This window comes from Calonectris borealis, chromosome 2 (assembly GCF_964195595.1).
Source record: "Calonectris borealis chromosome 2, bCalBor7.hap1.2, whole genome shotgun sequence".
Lineage (NCBI taxonomy): Eukaryota > Metazoa > Chordata > Aves > Procellariiformes > Procellariidae > Calonectris > Calonectris borealis.
The window spans coordinates 24,935,598-24,959,447 of NC_134313.1; the positions used below are offsets into that span (position 1 = coordinate 24,935,598).

General features: G+C 36.7%; 1 protein-coding gene across 15 annotated transcripts in view; it reads right to left on the minus strand.

Moving 5' to 3' along the window:
- VPS13B (vacuolar protein sorting 13 homolog B) overlaps window positions 1-23,850 on the minus strand; it is a 490,063-nt gene that overhangs the window by 156,369 nt on the left and 309,844 nt on the right. For all 15 annotated transcript variants that reach the window (XM_075141361.1, XM_075141359.1, XM_075141350.1 and 12 more), the window contains 3 exons: window positions 13,172-13,375; window positions 3,824-3,950; window positions 1,987-2,130 (listed from right to left, as the gene is read on the minus strand). In XM_075141361.1, coding sequence (XP_074997462.1) covers window positions 1,987-2,130; window positions 3,824-3,950; window positions 13,172-13,375 — 475 coding nt within the window. The remainder of the gene's footprint in view (window positions 1-1,986; window positions 2,131-3,823; window positions 3,951-13,171; window positions 13,376-23,850) is intronic.

The window sequence follows — 23,850 nt, forward strand, 5'->3', positions numbered from 1 at the left end:
TGAGTGCTTCCTCAGTAAAAAGTTTGCAGACGACACCAAGTTGGGCGGGACTGTTGATCTGCTGGAGGGTAGGAAGGCTCTGCAGAGAGACCTGGACAGGCTGGATCGATGGGCCGAGGCCAACTGTATGAGGTTCAACAAGGCCAAGTGCCGGGTCCTGCACTTCGGCCACATCAACTCCATGCAACGCTACAGGCTTGGGCAAGAGTGGCTGGAAAGCTGCCCAGAGGAAAAAGACCTGGGGGTGCTGATTGACAGCCGGCTGAACATGAGCCGGCAGTGTGCTCAGGTGGCCAAGAAGGCCAATGGCATCCTGTATCAGAAATAGTGTGGCCAGCAGGAGCAGGGAGGTGATCATGCCCCTGTACTCGGCACTGGTGAGGCTGCACCTCGAATACTGTGTTCAGTTTTGGGCCCCTCACTACAAGAAGGACATGGAGGTGTCGGAGCATGTCCAGAGAAGGGCAATGAAGCTGGTGAAGGGCCTGGAGCACAAGTCTTATGAGGAGCGGCTGAGGGAACTGGGACTCTTTAGTCTGGAGAAGAGGAGGCTGAGGGGAGACCTCATCGCGCTCTACAACTACCTGAAAGGAGGTTGTAGCCAGGTAAGCGTTGGTCTCTTCTGCCAAGTAACTAGCGATAGGAGAGGAAATGGCCTCAAGTTGCACCAAGGGAGGTTTAGGCTGGACGTTAGGAAAAATTTCTTTACTGAAAGAGTGGTCAAACATTGGAACAGGCTGCCCAGGGAAGTGGTTGAGTCACCATCCCTGGAGGTATTTAAAAGACTTGTAGATGAGACACTTAGGGACATGGTTTAGTGGGCATGGTGGTGTTGAGTTGATGGTTGGACTCGATGATCTTAGAGGTCTTTTCCAACCTTAATGATTCTATGATTCTAACTTCTGGGGTTTTGACAGGTGAGGGGAGAGGAATATAAGTAGTTTGGCTGCTCTAGAGCATTCCCCGCTTCCACCCAGACTTGCATGCTGAATCTGCGAGATTCAGGAAAGGAAGGAGAAAAGTTTCTTCAGCTCTCTCATTAGCTAGATTCTTGGAAAGGAAGAGTTGATTGTGTCTTGCACTTTAACTCTCTCCCTAACTTTTGTTCTTATTTGTGAAGATTTCTCAATGAAACCAACAACCATTCCAGTGGAATTAGTGCCTTGTCACATATTAACTTCTATTGTCTTTAGAAGATGCTGTCAGCCTGACTAGATTCCTGGTTTTGAAGATAAGAAATACATATTTTTTCTTATGGCAAAGTTTTCGCTTTCTTTTCTCCTATCTTTTTTTATATCAGCCCAGAAGTTTAGTAATTTAAACTTACAAGTCTGTCACAGTTAGTGACTGGCCTTTAACACAAACTGCAGTATCAACTTTCAGAAATAAAGAATGACAAATTCAAGAGATAGTTGCTGAACACTGTAAAATTCTAGAAAAAAGGAGAGATTAATGGTTCAGAAGATGAAGGACCCTTCTTGATGTAGCCATCACCATTCTTACTGAAGAAGTATGAGAATACTCAGAGGTGGATTGAATCTTAGGGACTTGAGTGAAGACACTTAATGTGAATAGCGGTTACCAGACACAGCGAAAATTTTACAGTTTACTGGCTTTAGTGAAGCACACAGTGTAGTATGTGAAGTCATAAGAAGATGCCAAAGCTTCAATAAAAGTTAAACTAAATGCCAAACAACCTCAAAAACCTACTTTAAAATTGATTCCCTTCATCATTTACATAAAATAATTCTTCTTGTACATAAGATGTTGCAGAATCTCCTTAGTCTAATTTACTGAATAATATTCTTGTTGAAGTAACACATCCTATTGTTAGAACAACAATAGAACGCATTTTAAAGCTGACTAAACAAACAATAATAATACACGTATTTTATTTACCTACATGATTTTGTCTAGATGATGCAAACACCTGATCAGAGCTATGGTACTCTAAAAAAACGAGCTGCAAACCAGGGAAAAACCTACCTCAGTGATGCTACTGGATGGTTCCAGTCCAACCATATTGGCCTGTACCAGCTGTTGAAGAAGTTGTACTTGAGCCACATTGAGGAAGAAATCCAGGTTTGTTGTCACATTCACCTCCAAAGAATGACCACACACCAAAATTTCCTGTGGAGAAATTAAGGGAAAATACTAGATAACAGCAACTGAGGAAGTAATTTTCAGCTTCTATATAACTGTATTGTGATTCTCTGCTGTAGTCAATGCTTCAACATTGTATATAGTATTAATTAGGTCTTTTTAGGAGAAAGTGGTGTCTCAGGCTTCTAAACAAGGATGCAGCTTATTCTTTGCTTTGCTTTCAACAGCATAACTATTAAGACAAATTTTGCAAGAAAAGCATCTCATGTGTGAGGTCTTGTTCCCATCTCTTGGTAGTATCAAACAGTGGACTGTCAAATTTTGTTTTTTATTTCCTGGCAATGACTACAATTCTCCTTTCCTTCCAAGAAAAGGAGTACTTTTTTTTTTTAAAAAAAAACATAAACTTTGCTTGATTTATAATGAAATCACATGTTGGAACTCACTGATAACCAACCTAACTGATTTCTCTTTGCCTGTAAACCACTATTAATATCTTGGCAAAGCTAGCCGGATGGCCACTGTTTTATTGGTGTTATCTACACAAAAAAACTCTTCACCACTGTTGGCAAGCAATAGAGAGATGAAAAACAGAACCAATGCAGAAGGGTTGCTTAATAAGTAGAAGTACTGCCCCTTGTCATGAGAAAGTTGCACAATTATCAAACTCTTCACAATCTAAACTAGACCTCTCCCTTCATCAGTGACTGTCACCCAGGGAATAGATAACAAGAAGAATGTATGCACAGGAAACACTGAAATTCTTGAACACAAGCATTAGTAAAGCTCAGAGATTCTTTTTTTAATTGAGTAACTTCTATGCATCCTAGCCACCCCCTAGCTTTCTACTTTTTTACATTAAATAATTTTCCATCTGCCCTTCTGACGATGCTTTACACAAAATATGAAGCTGTCAATTTTTTTTTCTCTATACCCATTAGCTATTATCTTCCAACAATGTACACGTATCGCATGTTGCAACACACACCTAATACCCTTTACACTCCTTCAGCTCTTACCAGGAGGTAGCTGTTATGAGAAATATGCCTTGTGAGTTGACAAAAACTTTCTGATATTTCCCCTACCTAAATATTTTATGTTTTAAAATATTTTAAATTCTTGAGCTACAAACTAATTCCAAAAAGGGAGCCAATATGTTCTTCACAGACTAACCATTAACAAGCTGACCCACACACTGGTAAAAGTGATTGTTAAATCTGGAATACCTTGAAGTACCCACAGTAATGGTTGGGGAGTGGATGCTTTGTGGAAATTTGTGGGCTTGAAAATCTGGCTAAAGGAACTCGGCTCAACTTTCTTCTTCTATAGTATATAGATTGCATTTTCAGGCTTCTTTATGAGAAGCTTGTGAATACAATGTTTTGTAATGTTGTACTGTAGCACCTCTTCTCAACACCTTTCCATCACAAATCTTTTAAAAATATTGCTGGAAATCATTAAAGGATTCCCATTTTCTGAATTGCAAACAGGCTTATGTACCTCTGGACAGGCTGCCTTTAATATCGAATCCTATACACAGATTCTTTCTCCAGCAGAGAAAGAACATTTCAGCTAGTGATTAAGGCTTCCCTCCCCCCCCCACTTCAGTTGGCGATCTCTGTATTTGAACACCTGGACACTTAAAATGGTGGAACAGTAAAATATTAAGATTATCCACATATTAAAAGTTATGCTATTTCTGTTCACATTTTGTACTAACCTCTGGGTGTAAATTCTCTGCAGCATCAATTTTTGTAAAAATAATTGCAGGAGCTGCAGTTATTCGAACTGTGAAATCTGTTAAAATCGGAGTTAAAATTGCTCTCCTCTCCTGATGCCGCCTTACGCTAAAAAAAAAAAAAAAGAGAGAAAAAAAAGAAAAGATTAAATCACATTATAAATTGTCGAGAGGCAAAAACTCATACTCTTCTTTACATCTAGCATGTAGCACAAAACTACTTCAATACCAGTTTGGCATTTGATTGCTACTTCAATAAGCATTATAAATCATGTTAATTCCAATCCAAAAGGCTGACTTCTACCTTCATTTCACAGAAAAAGTATGTTTAAATATTTGACTCTTCAACCCATCTCCAAGTAGACAAGTTTGACATTTGACATTGCTTCTTCTACTGTTTAACGAACTATACAAAATCATTTGAACAAAGATACAAACTTTATTATCAGTATTTTTCAAACTTGCCTGTGGATGCCCTTTATGAATAGCTTTCCTGAAGCCTGCATAATACCTGAATTCATGCATTAAAACTCTGGGTGAAAAAAATCTGCACACCACAACGTAACTGACACAAAAATCAAAACCATGAAAAATTAAACTAGCAAACCCCATGAAACTCTAGGGCTCACACAATAAATTTATAACAACTTTTAACCAAAGTTATAAAATGCCTTGAAAATGGAGGGATGTCAGTCTTCCTCCACTGCTTCTGTCACTGGTTGCTCTTAGTTGGTACCTTTTCATCTAAATATGTGTGCTTGCCAAGAATAGTTGTGCCATTAAACTTGATAATTACATTTGTTTTCCAGCTGGGTGTTTATTTTTTTTTCCTTTAACCAAATACTAATCCTAGAGGCACAACCCTGTTATAGATGGATCACTAATAGCTTATGACAACACATTCCAAATAGCCAGAATCTTCTGGGTCAGGTCAAATAAACTATTGCCACAAAATGCCATCTAAGAGCCTCTGATCAGGGAAAAAAAAATATAATGAGATCAAGATGGTGCTCAGCCCCTAAAAGAGGATACAGTTCAAATTCCTGGGAGAACCCTTCCATCAAGATAGTTTTTTGATAATTTTTTTTACCTATCATCATTTATAGAAATGCTAAATACCTGCATTTCACCAAGGAAAACTCTAAAAATCATCAAAAAGTTATTGGTCCGAGGTAAGTTTTCCTATGCTTAAAAAATAGAAAATTATCAACTGTGAAACAATGCAAGTTAGAAGTATAGAGTTTTATGCAACTATCTATCACGATATAAAAGAAAACACTGAACTACATTGCCATACAGAATAAGAGAATAGACCTTCAGATCTATTCTTCAGATATACCTGCATGTCAGTTAGGTATCCCTGTATCACCTTTAATCTCGCCATCTCCAGTAATTGAGACGCAGCAGTTCAGACATCAGCATGAATCGCACAAGTGAGCCAGAAACATGAACTATGCAATTAGACATTTAGTCCTTACCATCAGCTAGAGTTATCCATGTTAATGTCATTGAACAATATGGTTATATGCCTGTCTATGCAGAAATCTCTGGACTGCATGTGGAATAGGTAATTAAATCTCTTGATTAAGAGCAGGTATCGATATACATAGTCTAGTAAAGCTAATGGTTCTGAAATGGATTCTGTTGAAAAGTACACAAGCTCAAATGCTGATGGTTTGTAGGCCAAGAGTTAGGCCAAAAAAATTAAATAGATATCATAACTTGACTGTAATTCAGACAAGTTCAAAAGATTCAAAATCCATAGATGAAAATTTACTGCTTAGACTATTTCGATTTTGATGCTTCAAATTCTACTAACAATTTGCTTAAGTGTCCTCAAAACATGTAGAAAACATGGTGATCTATAAGGGAACATAAACTGTCAGATGTGGGTAGGCCTTAAAGCTTTTAAATGTATTTAGGACAACAGTATACAGAAGCAAACAGCAGACGCTACAGAGCACAGAGCTACTATTTACTGAGCACAAGTCTAATAAACTTTTGCTTCAAATGACCTTCAAAAACACTGCTGAGCAGGCTGCACGCTACCTGAAGTAGTATGCAGTATGCTTAAGAGCAAGCCAATTAGTAAGTGTGAGAAAACTACCATCTTACATTAAAAGCTTTAACATTTTGGTCAGCTGTAGCTCTGCTGGTCTGTAATGATGGTTTTTAAGGCAAGATTAGTCTAATTAGATCCCCAAATTAAAAAGCAGACCCGTTAGTGGTTAGCGTACATCTTCAACTGAGAAAATGGTCTTAGATTTTGCCAGTTCTACAAATGCTTCTCTCCCTGCCATCACCTTCATTTTAAATTTAAACCAGACGGCTTTCTACCCAATTCCTATTTCCCCTTCACAATAGGATGAGAAAGAAATGCCTTTGTTTTTGAGGAAAATTAAAGAGCTAAGTAGTAGAACAGTTCTATGAAAGAACACACAGCTATACATTAGAAAACTTGCGCTTGAAGGGGCATAAAACTGCTAGTAAGTATGATTTCAATATATGAAACAGAGCTATAAAAGAAAGTTATTTGTTGAACCCCAAACCCACAACTGGTTCTTTTCGATCATTGTTCAAATTCTTTTTCAGCTCATACATATTCCCATTTCTTAATTTTCAAATGTTATTCTAGTAGATACCCAGTACACTGCATCTTAAAGGAATTTTTTAGTAATACAGATTGATTGCTGATTTTTTAATTTTATTTTAAAATCATCCTTACGTGGAATCCCTGTCCTGCTCTACTTACTACTTTCCACATTTCTAGCTGGTGAATTTGAAGCTCAGCCAAATCAAGTATTAGCAAAATAATTCTAAGTACAAACAGAAGGCAAACAGAGCATGGTAAATAATGAAGGGAGAGGATATGAGATAGAGCACAAAAGGAACAAAGAAACAAATTCCACTTTGAATTATTAAGTCTTCCACACTGCACCTAAGTGCACCGTTAACTTAACACAGGTGTACGCCACATGAGCTTATGAAAAAACTTGATTGTGAAGAGCGTAATGATGGCTCTATGTCTGCAGCACATTCATTCCATGGTTCATTTATGCATCTGTTATATATTTGTCTTGGAAAAAAAAAGGAAAAGCTAGTACTTTTAGAGATGTTAAAGCAGTTGATCATCTACACTTAAAAGTACAGCACATTTGAAAGACCATATGCTAACGCAAAGCAAAAAGGCAGCAAAGCATTCTGATAAGGCCTGGCAGTGCCTTTCACTCAGTGCTGAATTTGGGCTATATCTGCACAATAGCATGAACTCTGGTTATGGACCACAGATCCACATTGTAAAAGCACAGGACAAAAATGGTCTCTGTCCTCAAAGGCTTACAATTTAAGTATAAGAAAAAACATACCTGCAGTCAGGGAAGTAAAAGGGAATAACTAACAGCACCGTAGGTAATGATATCCGTACAGTGGCAACCTGGAAGCTGTCTTATGAGTTTTTATATTACAGTATGATAGAAACGAAATTTTTTGGAAGGATTTGGAAGAAGACATTGCAATAACTTTGTGAATGTTCACAGGAAATGCCTTTATAACATATAGGTTAGCCTAGGAGCGAGCAAGACAGTGCTTCTTCGAAAATTAAATGCGGCAGCCCTGGTAACTGGTATGATGAGGTCTGATGAGCAGTGAGCGTAGATGTGTCAAAGCAAATGAAAGAAGACATGTAAGAGGAAATGGATAGACATAGAAGTCTAGAAGTACCTTGAAAGCAAAGACATATCTAATGATTAATATGACAAAAAATGTTGTGGGAAGAGGAGAAAAAAATGTGAAGAACAGAATTTTGTAATCAAAGCAACAACATTTCATTACAACAAATCAAATCATCAGTACTTGATTACATCCACTCAGAAGCACGTTAAATTTATATGAGGAGGAAGGACTGCCAAAGAGATGATGTTGCACTAATCAAGGAGGTGCGATGATGTGAGACTGGATAAGCTGTGAAAATGCACAAGAAGGACTATAACTTGGCAGCCTTATGTGGAAAAAACTAATCGAAACAAACAGAAAATACTGGCCAGTAAGGGCTAAACATAACCTAGATGTCAAACTTGGAAATGTTTGCCTTATTCTTAATGATCTTTTTTTCTTAATAATACCTTACTGAATCTAGAGTTTGAGCCCATTTATACTTAAAAAATACACAGGTCAGGGAGAAACTCATGTACATTCAATACATGAATGACAATCAAGAGCTTATTTATGCCATGTAAGTTTACTATGTACAGAGAGATGAATCCTCACAAAGAATTCTGCGACTCGAAAAAGCAAAAAACCAAGTATTAGCATGGAATAGGCCACATAATCAAATAGTATTCTCCAGTAGTGAGGCACGCAAAACCAAAGATGTTATGTTGGTTAGCATGCTAACTTAGGACTTAGGAAAGATTTTTCTCTTGCAGGTTTCCTATGCAGTTGTATAAATCAGTTAATCCCTGTTCCACAAATGTATTAGGATATCTAACTACTAATGACATCATCATGCCTCAGACTTCCATCTCCCAGTGGGTAGAACAGTTCACATCCTTCCAGCTCTCTGAGGTGTTGCAAAGACACACCACAAGACAGTGAAATAGCATAGCAACATTTTGAGGACTATCTAATGACCAAAATTAGACAATGAACAATCGTACACCATCTAGCTGTACAGAATGACTACTGTTATATAATTATGCCTCAGTAAAGCTAATTTTAATCTTATTAAGAATGCCGTGCAACATTTCTTTGCTGTGGATTTATAAAGAAAATAACATACTCCATCTTACTGAGTAAGGCTTTGTACAGTATGAATACAAGCATGACTTCAGGTACCATAAACACAGCAACTGAAATATAGGACTGAATACAAATGTACTGCATTTTATTCCAAAAGATTCACAGGGAATGCCCCTACTTCCCTACACATGGATCTACTGATCACTTTTTTCTGGTCTTCCTTGTTAGAACTTGGCAAGCTGTACTTCAACCTTCCAAAAAAGCATGAAAATGAAAACTATTAAAAAAAAATCTGCAGGAAACCGTTCTGAGGATCCTTGCAAAGCGAGAGTGGTATTTTGTTCAGTTTTGTACAACAGATCATTGGCTCCCTGACGTACTCAATGAAAGTCGCAGAGAGCTGTTCCAGATGGTGGTATGCCAAGGACAAAACTGTAATGCAGTATATTGCCACACTCAATTCATTACCACACAGAGAAGTAATGCTTTTAAGCTCAATTAATTTTTTTTTTAAACAGAGTTTATTCAGGCTGCAGGAAGCAGAAGTTGCTGCTGGGAGCCGTAGAAGGATTGCACAGAGACGGGGGCGAGGCCTCAAGAGAGGATATATTTCTTTATTTCCTTCAGGGCTGTTGTTTTTTCCATTGAGAGGAGGGAGAGGGAGGAGGAGATATGCAAGCTGAAAAAGCAGTTTTCAATCAAGAAAACTTCTTTTGGTTAAGTACTCCCAGTTCCCCACATGCTGTTTGGTAAAGGGAATAAATGTGGACAGGTTTCATTTGTACATAACCTTATTAGAACTGTCTGACTGTTTCCAGTATTCTTTTTATATATTACACCATTAGGGAGCTTTTTATAACATCTACAGTGAAGTATAAACATTTCATAATGGGAAGAGTTATGATCCCTGATCCTCAATACAGCACAGCATTTGAACGTTTTTTTCTGAGAGAGGGCATCCACCCTACCAGAGTGCTCCAGTTCCCCCATTCTTCTTGGGGTGACCTGCGGAAGCACAGGAGGCATCACACCAGCACTTCAGAATAGCCCCTCTTGATGAATTTTACACTAAACACAACACTTAGTCTCAAAGCAAGACTGCTTGCTTTCCAAATTACAATGTAAAAGTTTTAAAAAAATTCAAACCCATGAGATACTAAGTACCAGAAATATAGAACTCCAGAAAAAGTGGTGGAAAAATTTGAAGGATTTACTTTCTGTGTAAAGATTGTTAAAGCATTTAAATAATAAATTACATCAAAAGCTTTCAAATATTTGTGTGTATGATATCCATAGATCTTATATTTAGAGTAATTTGTTTTTCAGGCAAATTTTTAAAACAAGACCAAATTTCAACCCAGTAGACTAAATTACAATATAATCTGTTTCAGAATTTTTACAACTATTTAATTTATTTTAAAAATTTAATTTAATTTAAAAATTAAATTAAATAATTTTAGAAATGGGAATGGAAAATGAATGGCTGGTATCTATGCTGAAGTTTTCTGTAAAGTAACTGTATGAAATACTTGGATATAGGTTGGATTCTATACTGCACCACATAGCACCTAAGAATTAAAAAATGAGGGAAACGGATCTCAAAAAAAGAATCTTAAAACCCTGTGAACCTAATAAACCAGAACACTGGGTCTAAATGATAAGTAAAATAAAATAGAAGTATATTAAAACCAAACAAAGAAATGAACCCTAAAGTAACTCAGTAAAAATAATTCATTATGTTCCAGGTTAAACATGTCTAAGAAACTTAAAGAATTAAAAAAGAAAATAGTATCACAAATAGGTCAAAGAGTAAAGCTTCTGTGGTAGTTGCAGGAAATCTTAAGATAAACTTCACCCTGAAAACACTAAGCACCATGTAAAACACCATGCAGCCACTCTCTTGATGCATGCTGGAAATATCTCAGCGGATGGCAGAGTTCAATGCAGGTTCTTCCAGTTCTCAGCACACCACTTCCACAGATCATAAAATAAACCCAGATGCAGCAAAACTGGCTGCCAACTAAAAAGCAAAAATGCAAACATCCTGAGAAAGAACTGTAGTAAATGTGTAAAATTTTAAGCCAAAAGAACAAGAAAACACTCATACCAACTTTCTCTTTAAACAAATTCAAGCTGGAATTAAAATACTGTATTGCATACGAGAAAGGAAAAGCTGATGTATTTAATTACAACTGATCTAAATTAAAACCCAACTAGAAGATTCCTTCAAAAGCAATTTCAAAACAAACATACTTATTTGTCAAATATATTCTAATAAAATTTTATTTTGCTGAAGAAAAGAAGAATGTCCAAGCAGTTCTAAAAAAAAGAGAACTCACATTATCTGTAATAGCTGCTTCCCTTATTTTAATAGCTTTTCAGAATCCCACCAAATTTCCTATCCAAATCTATAACCATAAAGCTCAGACCAAAGTGTGCTGGCAATGTGATTTCAGTCACCAATGGGAAGGAAAAGGAAAGCCAATTCCTCAGTGGCTGGTTTTGCTATGTTAGCTTAACTTGCAAATTGGCCAGAAGTCCTTTGGAGATTAGTGTCATCTTATCTTTCAAGAAATGCCCAGTGGCCCTATGTTATTTGTGAGAAAGAACTTCATAGGTAACTTGCCCAATGTCAAGGCCCAACTAGAAGGTCATACATATTTTTTCAAGGCTAAGAATTTAAAAAAAAAAATTATCTATGGAATTATATTAGTTAAAAAATCGTTGAAAGCCAGGAAAGAATCAGGTGATCTTATAAATGAAGAACTATTACTGTAGTTAAATTTTTATCTGTACTCCCATCATTCCTTGTGGTTTTATCATTATTTTGGTTAGATCTGCTTTTCCTGCCCTCTATTATTCAATGATAAACTGGAATTTGTTCTTGATCACATCTTCTTCCTGCACGCACTCGTCCAGAGTGAGCTTATTTGCTCTCTTGATCTTTCATCAGTTCATGACTTAGAAAGCTCAGTCTGTGGGCCATCCTCATGTAGTTTCTTTTGCTACAGCTTGCCTCACTTTCAAAAAAATCTCTGAGAGTCCTCTCATCTCCCCTTTTTTGAAAATTAAACCAGCAATAGTTCAATTTTTGTCTTTCCTTATGATTCTGCCTGTTTTTTACAACACAGAACTCATCCCTCAATTCAGATAGGAATCTTATCTTAGGAAACATAAAATTAGGCATGCGTTTCATAAAAATTGGATTGTTTTTGCATGAATTAGATATAAAGGACTTTTAAACGAAAATAAATGAATGTGTGGGCAAACAGGCAACTTTTAGCAGAAATGCATCTAAGGGCAACGAGAAGGGCAACGAAGCTGGTGAAGGGTCTGGAGCACAAGTCTTATGAGGAGCGGCTGAGGGAACCGGGACTCTTTAGCCTGGAGGAGGCTGACGGGAGACTTCATCGCGCTCTACAACTACCTGAAAGGAGGTTGTAGCGAGGTCTCTTCTGCCAAGTGTTGGTCTCTTCTCCCAAGTAACCAGCGATAGGACGAGAGGAAACGGCCTCAAGTTGCGCCAAGGGAGGTTTAGGCTGGACATTAGGAGAAATTTCTTTACTGTAAGAGTGGTCAGGCCTTGGAACAGGCTGCCCAGGGAAGTGGTGGAGTCACCATCCCTGGAGGTATTTAAAAGATGTGTAGATGAGGTGCTTAGGGACATGGTTTAGTGGGCATGGTGGTGTTGGGTTGACGATTGGACTTGATGATCTTAGAAGTCTTTTCCCACCGTAATGATTCTATGATTCTACAATTCTAAATCCACAAAATTACTTTTGAAAGCTTGTTCTCGGCCATCAGACCTTATTCCTGTCACTTTGAAAAGAGAACTCTGACTGCTACACAGTCTATAAAACTTTAGTTTTATACCACCTGTATGAATTTTTAAGTTTAAAAAAGTATATTAAAACTAAAATAAATTTTTCAAATTTCCACAAATTACCAATTAAATCCCCCCATTTTATATTGGAAAACTTTAAAATTTAAAATACCACGAAAGTGTACGCATGCTTTATCTTTCAACCCTGTTTAACTAGGGGGCGGGGCTTTGTGTGTGCCTATCATACAATACACAATAAGGGAGACTCAGCTGAAATATCTCATTTTCAAAATTCATCTGGTTTTAGTTACAGAAAACTGTTCAGAACCAATAGGAAATGTTCTACTTTATCCTCCTCCAACTTAGAAATGTCTAAGCTGGTTTTACTCAAGCTTTGTAAAAATATAAACAAAAGAAGTTTTAAAAAAAAAAAAAAAGAGAAAAGAAAAACCAAAATCAAAACCTCCCATTGCTTGTAGACTGAGAAGCTCAAGTCTGAGCCCTGGAGTTATTTTTATGGACATACAGTAAGCCACTCAGGAAAGAGCTTATAATGGAACCAAAGGCACACAATAACTAGACATTAACTATAGTGTAACAATAATAGTAATATGCATTTCAAATGTATAATCCAAAACTCCATGGAAGTATACTTGTAATGTAAAGCAAAACCAATACAGAATTATTTGATTGAGATATACTGCAAATGATATCTGCAGTGTTTGTGCTATGTAATTCTAGAAAAGAGTAACTTAAAAAAAACTTCCTACCTACTGGCCATGTTCCATTCAAGCGCTGGATTTTGAGAATTTCTTTCACTCTCTGTCAAAACCCCTCCTTTTCCATTTTCCTTCTCTGGTTTCAACTGATTCCAGTGAGCAGTACCAATGTTTATAGATTGAAGATCTATTTGATATTGTCTGTCTTCAACCTCTGATCCAGGGTCTCGAAGGATTCCTAGATTCAGTGCTCTCCTGTAATGCCAAGGGGAAAAAAAAAAAAAAGAAAAAAAAAATCAGCAACAAAAAATCAGACCAATCAGATATTCATTAATATAGAAAATTAAGGTATCAATTTTGCCATTCTTGACTACATCTAAGCATTACTTTAAGTCCAGATCTTCAGAAATATCCAGCTGCCTCTTTCCTATGGAATTCAATGGGAGATATACAAATAAATATATTCCAAAATTTAGCCAGATCTACCAAAGACGATATGAGATCAATCCATTGACTTCACTGCACTTTCAATCAGGTCCATATGAGCATCCTTATGGGGAAGCAGGACTAACTCATATCTACTGAATAGATAAAGGATGTCACATTCAAGTCCTCAAAAAGAACAGCTACGTTATCGGTATTACAAACAACTTTATTGTGAGACAATTGTTCCACCGTTCAAACTTATCAAAGAATAAAAACTAAAAAAAAAAACATTCCAAGATGATGGAAAAACAATTCAATCTTTTTAACATGGAATTTCAGTACAGTGCTTTGTTATTAAAATTCTTCTGACAAGTGAGAAAAAAGCATTTTTGAGTGAACCACATTACTTGTGGATTCTGCTAAATTCTACTACATTAGATTTTATTAAATATTTCAATCTTGAGCTGAGCTTGGGAAACAGTCACACCCAACTTCAACAAAACATTCAAGAGCTATTGGATGACTGGAGGTTGCTAAGACTATTTGTGGTCAGTATCAGAGGAGTATCCTACTACCATTTGTCTTTTGCTAAAAAATACTAGTAAATCTTCCAAAAAATTATCTTGCCCTTTCTACACTGGGAATATAGCTTTATGTGCACTGCTCATTTGATATTATAATAAAAATGCACAACTGAACTTATCACTGTTTTTCAAAACAAGCTGGTAAAGGGAGCAAGGGGATCTTAAATTTTTTTGCTTTGAATCTGTGATCACGTCAAATTGTAGTCTATTTTTATTGATTTCATACATCTGAGTTGAAGCTTAAGCTTTTTATTTGCATATGTCATCCAATCTACTGTTCCAATCTAGGTTGTTGTATTATGCCAGCGTCATTATTTAGTATATAATTGCTGTCTCCACAGAGAACTTAATAATTCTGTAATTTGTTTAATCATTAATGCTAACAATCCAAAAATAAATATGGATTAAAGCAGCACATCTCAACCTGTGATGCATGCACTGCATGCAATCTGTAAGTATAGGTATGCAACCTATAGGTATGCAACCTATTTCAAAGTGCAATCCCAATGCTGCCCAAATCCAAACACAGTTGAAACTGCTAATACCATTGCCATTCTCACCAATGGAGTATGCTAGCAATTAAGAAAATTAAATAATTAAACGTATCTACCCACAGAGGCATGTTAATGGCAGGAAAGCTGTTTTGATCAAGTCATTCCTGGTGAAGCAATGTGATGGCATTGTTCAGTAGCCCTATAACTTTCTTAAAGGCTTAGCAGAAATACGCTGAAAATCTGTTATGTCAGTAGTGGTATTTCAGAATTAAATGTGGTTTCTTAAAACTCAAGAATGTGTTTGTCAACTTTCCACATAGAGAGATGTAACCACAACAACTGTGTCTTTTATTATTCTTTCTAGGCATTATTTCATCAATATGAATGCAGTTCTGTTTTGTTTTGGTTGGTTGGTTGGTGTTTTTTTTTTTTTTTTTAAAAACACGGTAGATTATTGTATGACCCAGTGTCTATTTACATACTTTGTCTTATGCAAGTAACTATTGGAATATATGTTTTGTGAAATATTACTGAAAATAAAGCACCAAATTACGTATTTTGTGAAATCTGCTTAAGTATATAAAATACAGAATATGATACTAATTTCACCTGCATAATGAATTCTTCTCTCTTATACTTCACAGCAAAGAATATTTTTCATTCGTTCTTCTATGAGCAGCTTGATAACTTGCATTAAGCTGCACCTAGCACTATATTCCTTACGCTCGTTCAGCATAACCGTGATCTTGTAAACTGAATTCCTAGAGCAAAATGTGGCTGTATGCACCAATCTGTTACTCCCCATTGTGACAATGGCTTTCTTCCCCCCATAAATTTACTTATTTAAATATAAAACCCAATGAAATCACTCTTTGGCACACATTTTTAGGTGCAGCAAAATACACAGAGGTACTATTCAGACACAAGGTACTAGTGCATTGCATTGCTGGTATAAAATTTGTCCATTGGATCTTTTTTTATTTGATCCAATTAATATTGTAAAATCTCAAGGGACTAGATAACGTTTGTACTGCTTTGGGATATCACAGCCTAATACTTTCACGCTGATATAAAAACTGCATTTTCATTCTGTTCCTACTATTAACAATCTCCTATGTATAATATAAAACTCCTTTAGATACACCTTTGAAATCCAAGCAAACAAATTGTGTTTCTATAGATTATCCATTTCAAGAAACACATATTTTACACATACATGTAAAATACGAGGATTAGTTATTAACGCCTTGATGTTTCGACTAAGTTGATTATTGCTTTCAGAAAGTACATCCTGCCATTTATACAAGGATCAAAATATAGCCTTTTCCCAAATAAATTGTATACATACAGACATTGACATAAACGCTCATTTCTGGTTTTCCATATCAACTATTTTCCTAACTATGCCCCCAATTTATTATTTGTATACTTCCTAGAAGGGTGAGAATAAGTTAAACCACAGCAGAATTGGCCTAATCTTAAGCATACATGCTACGTATGAACTCCGCAGCCTTTTTGATTCTGCAGCTTTCGAAATCCTTGTAGCAAATAAAATCAGGGAAACGGAGTAAGCCAAATTCATGACTTCTCTACCCCTAGCATGAACACTGTTTTACCAGCTGAAATGTACTGTAGGGGTTATGATTTTAATTGCTTCCCCCTTCTGAAAACAACTTCACTATCCGATCTGAACCTTTCGGCAGGTGGTGTAGAATACAACAGTTCTTCAATAATACAGTAAGATCATAAGCAACCAAAGACGACCATAAGCATGTAACAGGAAACACAGCTTTAATGTTTTTCTTTTTTAAATTGATTTAGTCTGGGTCAGGCTTTTTGTATGTTTATATAAGAAACAGCTCATGTTGAACCAGTTACTACATGCTGCTGAATAGGCATAATTCTGGGACCCACTGTAAAGAAGTTAAATCTATTCACTTATAGCACATCTGAGACCCACAAAAAGCTAAATAAGCCAGGAAAATGGCATTTAAAGACTATACATTACGTAATGATTAAGAAATATTCACAGACTTTACATACAACAGCCAGTTTTTGCTAGCACTTACTAGATCTCTGTGTGCACTGTCTTCCACTTCCAGGTACAGAGATCACAAACCTATCTATCCAAATTTCAATTATTAAAGGTTTTGTCTGGTGGTAAAAGATTCTTCCTCTTCTAATTTAAAAAGGAAGCAGACAGTAAGCTTGGATCAATATATACCCTGTACTTTTTCGGGCTAAAACCAGTGACACCTTGTTGGATCTGGATATAGATGCTATGCAAGAGAACCACTTCCTCTTCTGCTTCAGCTTGTGGAGTCCCAGCCCAAATGTAGTCTGAAAGCTCATCACCTCTGAATGAGACATGTCTGAACTAGTGCAGAAATCACAGCAATATTTATCACTGACCTAATGCTCCTTAACTGCCTTTTTCCCAATTCAATTCAATAAAGTTTCCTAACTTACTCTCCTCGCCAAAGCCATCGAATGTGATATACCAAACAAGGGAAATTGAAACAACTGTTTCTTAGGGAAGCAATGGACCACAGCTCCATTTGGAGTGAGATGCTATGGATGTTAAGAAGGGCACAGAACAAAAATGTGGCAGACCTAGAGCGTCTATGATAACAATACTGGCCTTTGAAAATGCTGTGCTTCTATCAGTAAAACCCCAGAGAGGAATCAGCTTTCCAAAGAAAGGCAACTATTTTTTTTTCTTTTTTTCTTTTTTTTTTTTTTTTTTTTTTTTAAATTATAGCAAGTAGATGCCTCTTTGTCACAGGCAAAGAAGCTAACACTTGAGCCACTGGAAGAGAAACAGAACTTCCCTAACATCACATAACATACACAGACATGATCTTAGAACAGGAATAAAAGAAATCCTGTAGCATGACAATTCATGATGGAACACTTGGATTTGCCTAAGTTTGGAGAGATTAAAAACATGTATTTGTGAGGAAGACCAAAAGAAGAATGAGAAGTTAGGGAGAAAAAAGGAGGGCACAGGAGTGGGCAGGACGGAGAAGAAAGATGGGATCAGGGCACTAATGCTAAAATTAAAGAAAAGCAGCAAGTAAGGAAATTCCATTATTGCAAGAAGAGAGGAGGAGACATCCTTAGGCAAGAAGGGAAGGTCCTGACAAATTTCTAAAATTTTGTACAATCCTGGGTACACATTCCGCTATACTGAATGAGCTCCGTATCTTCCCTGAAGGGTAACCTCCGTGTTGCTTCCCCACCCTGCCATCTGTCCACAGGGAGACTTATTTGTGGTTTAACAAACGTAGTGTTTTATGACTGCTGGGATGTTGGAAACGGTTTATTTTAGTCTGGGTCAGTAGAGCAGGATCTCAAATGCCGTCAGCAGTAAACTCCAATTCTCACCATTTCTGCCTCTGTTCCCCAGGAACTATGCCACATATGACTGGCTCTGTTGGCAGCTTCTCCCCTCTCCAGCTCAGCCTCAGAAGAACTCAACTACTGCCCCATCCCCACACTTGCTGGCAGCATACTCTGGATTGGATACCAGCAAATTTTTATTAAATACAAATACAAACTGAGTACAGTAAGGCTCCTTTGTTTAATGCTTTACTGATTAGCAAGTTATACTATTTTGTTCATACGTCTATGCTTACGTTACTTTTCATTTTAACGTTACATTTAATCTTTACAGGAATCTGTTTAACAATGAAAACTACATTCCCTCTGATTAGCTCTTGTGCTATGTTCTGTACAGCCAGATACATCAGCATTATCTACAGAAGACACTACATGGCGGGTGTCCTGTAAGTCAAAGTGGTTAAGGTATCTGGGTTCATCTTCATATGTGGAAGACCCTTATAAAAAGAAAACATCAGTGCTAGCTCCATGGGCAAAATAAAAATGACTGACCACTTCTAAACATTTACATAGTGGACAAATACATCACATTACTAATGCAAAGGAAGAAGTTATTAACTGAATTCTAACTGAATACATTTTGTAGTCATCAGCGGTCACACTTCTACCTGTATAATGATTTGCAGTGTTTATAGCTTTTGTGAATAGACATAAATCAACTTAGAGGTAAGACTACTTGTGCAATTAGTATGTTAAAAAAAAGACAAGCAGTGACTGAAACATATACAAAAATTTCTTTTGATTGTGCTAAACTGCTTCAAACAATTGATACAGTGAAGCAAAAGTGCAAGTGTAACGGGTAGTTTTCCTCTATTTTAAACTAATGTTGGATAAATGTCTGACTTGTGTCTCTTGGGCACTGCTTCCTTTTTTATTCTGTATATCTACAGATGAGTATTGTGGTGAAAAGAGGAACTGGTGTAAGTGTAAAAAAGCTACAGAAGAGGATGAGACACCAAGTAGCTATAAAGATCTTTAGCTAACACAAGGATAAGCATATTGGAGAAATTATGGAACTCGGTACTTTCAAATCATCAAAAAAAAAAAGATGACGACTCAACTATGGATTAATGTGCACTAAGACATCATTCAAAACATGCATGTCAAAGTGCCTGGTGGAAAAAAAACAAAAGACAATTCGATGTACAGAACAAATCATCTACACTCATGATCATCCAGAACAGATCATCAAATAAGAGTACTATGATTTAGTTGAGTGTCATTACATGTCTTTCAGCCTCCTCAATGTCAGAGTCTGGAATACATAAGGACATGTTAGAAACAAGTTTAGAAAATTCAGCCGTGAAAAGGAGTTTGATCTACTGCTATTTTCAAGACACACTAAGCTTCTAGACACTTCAAGCACAGCACAGAACCTACTACTACAAAGATCTGGGTTCCTGGCAAACAGAGCATGGCATTAAGAGAAGGTATTCAAGTTCTTCAGCAAAGCTATCACACTACTCTACCTACAACTGTTTCTCTTAAATATCTCCAAGCTAGGTATTAAACAGTCACATTTGAAACAAATGTAGCTGGGATAGGTAGAAACACAGACTTATCCCCTCGCTCTGCTTCTAGACTTTCCCAGTTGTGCAGCAATAACTCTTCTACGGAAAATAATAATAGTAATAATCAAACTACTTAACTTTTTCCAAAAAACCTTACCAAAATATGCTATTTTCTTTTTACTAATACTTTTCAGCACAGCTTTTTCTTGCCAAGCTGAAGTAGACAGGTCTTCTCTTAGAATTACTCTGTAAACTACTTCTTAAAAATAGACAACACAGACAAAAATCTCAGTTCTTAAACAAACTGCTCAGAGATGAAAGACTGTAAAATTACAATCACTTTTCTTTTGGCTAACTACTTTGTGTCCTTTACTTGGCCAGTTTCATCAACTGCAACTATTGAGTCATACAGATACTTACTTTCATCCAAAACCATTTTAAAAAGGACTGACTTTCATTGAGCTATCATAATGCAAGAGAAAAGAGATTCGGTTTTGAACATATGAAAGAAGAAATCTGGAGGAATGAATTCAATTGTTTGTGCCTATTTTGCACGTATGGCTGATACCCTCTCAAAAGGAATAAAAGATGCTGTCTCGGTTAGAGCTTGAGGTGACAAACCTAACTGGACGCACAGACATGTAGAAGAGCTAAGTCTGCCAGGTCTTCGTACGTTGTGCACAAAAAGGTTGGGGACTAGGGAGACTGCTTGGGCAGGCTTCCTGCAGGACGTTTCCCTCTCTGCAAGGCTAGAACATGCCAAAGGAAAATAGGAGAGGCAAATTTCATTCCTATTCTCTCTAAACTCACTTATTATGTGACACTAAGCAACGAAATTAACCTCTTCAACAGTTTACCCATATATATTGTGGGCATAATGCCAAAATGATGTTCTGAATATAATTAATTAATTGCATAGAAACCATTTTGAGATCATCTGATATACAGTGCTGTAAGAATGCAAATATATAAAAATACGTACAAAAATTAATTACTGTGATATTTTACCAAGATACTATTTATGTATACTATTTATGTAACTACTTATATCTTTTTATTTTGAAACCCAGTAGGGTACCTATTCAGAGGGAAAAATAACAACACCCCCTCATGCCCATTAATTACAGTGGTGGTGCCAGGTGGGTGCCTACTATAATTCCATTTGCTACCCATTTAGGAAGGTCAGATTTTAGTGAACCAGACCACACCAAGGTCAGGATTGGTAGCAGATCATATAAAAGCTACTAAACACATGAAAGGAATTTCAGTAGATCACACATCAAACATTTTGGCTCTGTGCTTCCTTCCTCTAGTCCTATGGGCAGGAAATGCTCTACATATCCTGTGAGGTGACCAGACATTTAAAAGTAGCCCCTTGTTCCAAAGACTCTGGTAGAGTAATTGCCTGCAAAGAAGCTGAAGAACTTCTGCAGTGCAGTTGTCTTCTCGAGTTGTATCTGGAACACAGTATGAATGATCCTATGATGGTAAGGTATGGTAAACTATGAAGTAATTTCAGTCTCTCTCTCAAAAAAAAAGCATAAAATGAAACAAAGCCGAAGTTTGCAGCTGTGCCATCTGTTTAATTACTTTTGTAATTTTATTGTTTAAATTCCTCAGCAAAAATAACAGCATGAGCAAGTCTGAACTTTTAAAGATCAGTTTTTCATTTTTATACTGTTTAATGTTTAGACAGTTTGAGGAATCTCGTTATAGTTTTGAAGCATTCACCAAAATTCAGGAAGCATAGTATAAATATACAGTTGACAGACTGTATAAATGATAAGTACGCACAATTCCAAAGGAAGGTCTGTATGATATTTTTGGATGCCAAATGTTTCTAGAAAAAACAAGTGGAATAGAGTTTCTCTAAATAGAGTCAGTGAGGAGAGAGCTCGAAGAGTTTAAGTGAAAGGAGTGGAAGACTGGGGTGGGGGTTAGCAAGAAAGCCAAAATACAATATAACCCAATGCTTTTTATGCTTTTGTTTCACCGTAGAAAGAATTTTATCTCAAAACTTAATGCTGTTTGGCAGTAAAGGATCTTTAATTCTGAATTTTCAAATATTTCATGTGTACTTAGTTTACCACATAGCTAAGGTAAATAACCTTGTGATTTTCCCATTGCCTTCATCCTGTATTTTACTTCGTTTTAGTTGATTCACCTAGTTTAGTGGTGCAATACCTCAGTCTTTTCAGATGTTCTATAAATTCACCTGGAAGTACTGAGGTTCAGTTTCACTGAACGCAGTCTTCATATTTGATGCATGGAATTTAAATGATGCAGTACAACCTGGTACAACAGTACAAGCTAGAAGACATTTGATGAGCTGACATGGGACAGGATTTCTTTTTGCTGTTGTGTCAGTATATCGAACTCATACCTGGACATTAATCAAATTCTATACAAAGTAGTACAGAACGTTAGAAATAAATAAATACCAGTTTTTCCTTTATATTAAACAATGTGTACTAATGCATATTTTCAGCACGTGTATATTGTAATAGATGATGTTTATAGCATAGATAACACAACAAGAAACCACTCTAAAACAAGAATATTTAACTTTCCAAGTCAACTCACATTTATTTTTGGCAGTGATTAGTTTCTCAAGATGGCACTTGTATTTTCTTTTTCTTTTTGCAGAATCATTGTATTCATAATGGCAAGCTGGAACTACTTTTAAAATACTGTATATGATATTGTAAAATATGTCAATAACAAAGTCTTAAAAATTACCTCCTTTAATTTTTCTTTTCTGAAGTCCTTGCACTGCTTTTTCCATTTAAATATCACTGGGAAACTATCATAGTAGAAAACTCATTCCATATTGATTATGAAACATACTACCTTTCAAGTTAAACCCAGTATTTTGTCTTCCTTAAAACCCCATTAAAATATTGCTAATGGCACTTCCAAATTCAATATGAATCTATGCCTACCAAGATATATTGAAGGGGAGTTTACTTCTAAATACACTTTTGAAGTGGGAAAAAAAAGAAAGAAAAAAGATGCAAACAAATTTCTTAATTTATGCCCAATGATTCTTAGGACTGCAAAAGGCAGAAATTATTCATAATCATATCGAAGTAAGAGATATATTGAATAATGTATATTTCACATTTCCCAAGAGAATTAAAATTTATCTTGTGCATACTGAAAGAAAATAAAAGATTGTGATCTGACTAGAGAGGCAATATAGTTTCAAGCTTCTTCTAATCAGGTGTAGAAGAAACCAGACCATTTATACAAATCTGATCAGCCCACATGAATCATTCCCTGCAAAACACAAAGAATGGCACCTTTCATACACATTATGAGCTGTATGGGAGTACTTGAATCTTTACTTTTTTGTGTTTTAAGGCTGTAATGATATGATTAAGGCATGCTACTTTTTTATTGAATATTCTCTTATATTACTTGAACTTATCTACAGTATGCCTTTGGATTGCATTAGAAAATTCAGAATTCAGCAGAAATGCAGGGGCTCACTTTATTTAAAATAGTTTTAGACACAAACACTACTGGAGGATAGTAAAATACTTCAGCTCAACCAGACCTCCCCCAGCTCACAGGTTATGAAACTGTAGCCAGTTAGCCACTGCTGGTCTGTTGAAACCCTACTGGTTCTGGCAACAAGAAAAGGTTCTATAGGTACATCAAGGATAAAAGGAAGACTAGGGAAAATGTGGGCCCTCTTCGGAATGAAACAGGAGACCTGGTTACCCGGGATACGGAGAAGGCAGAGGTACTCGATGACTTTTTTGCCTCGGAATTGTTATGATCATTATTATGATTATGAATAATTTGTACTGGGAATTGCTCGAGCCTCACCGTCCAAGCCGCAGAAGGCAAAGGCGGGGACTGGGAGAATGAAGAGCCGCCCACTGTAGGAGAAGATCAGGTTCGAGACCATCTAAGGAACATGAAGGTGCACAAGTCCATGGGACCTGATGAGATCCATCCACAGGTCCTGAAGCAACTGGCGGATGAAGTTGCTAAGCCACTATCCATCGTATTTGAGAAGTCCTGGCAGCCCGGTGAAGTTCCCACTGACTGGAAAAAGGGAAACATAACTCCCATTTTTAAAAAGGGAAAAAAGGAAGACCCGGGGAACTACAGGCCAGCCAGTCTCACCTCTGTGCCTGGGAAGATCATGGAACAGGTCCTCCTGGAAGCTATGCTAAGGCACATGGAGGACAGGGAGGTGATTCGAGACAGCCAGCATGGCTTCACCAAGGGCAAGTCCTGCCTGACCAACCTACTGGCCTTCTATGATGGAGTGACTACATCAGTGGACTTGGGAAGGGCTA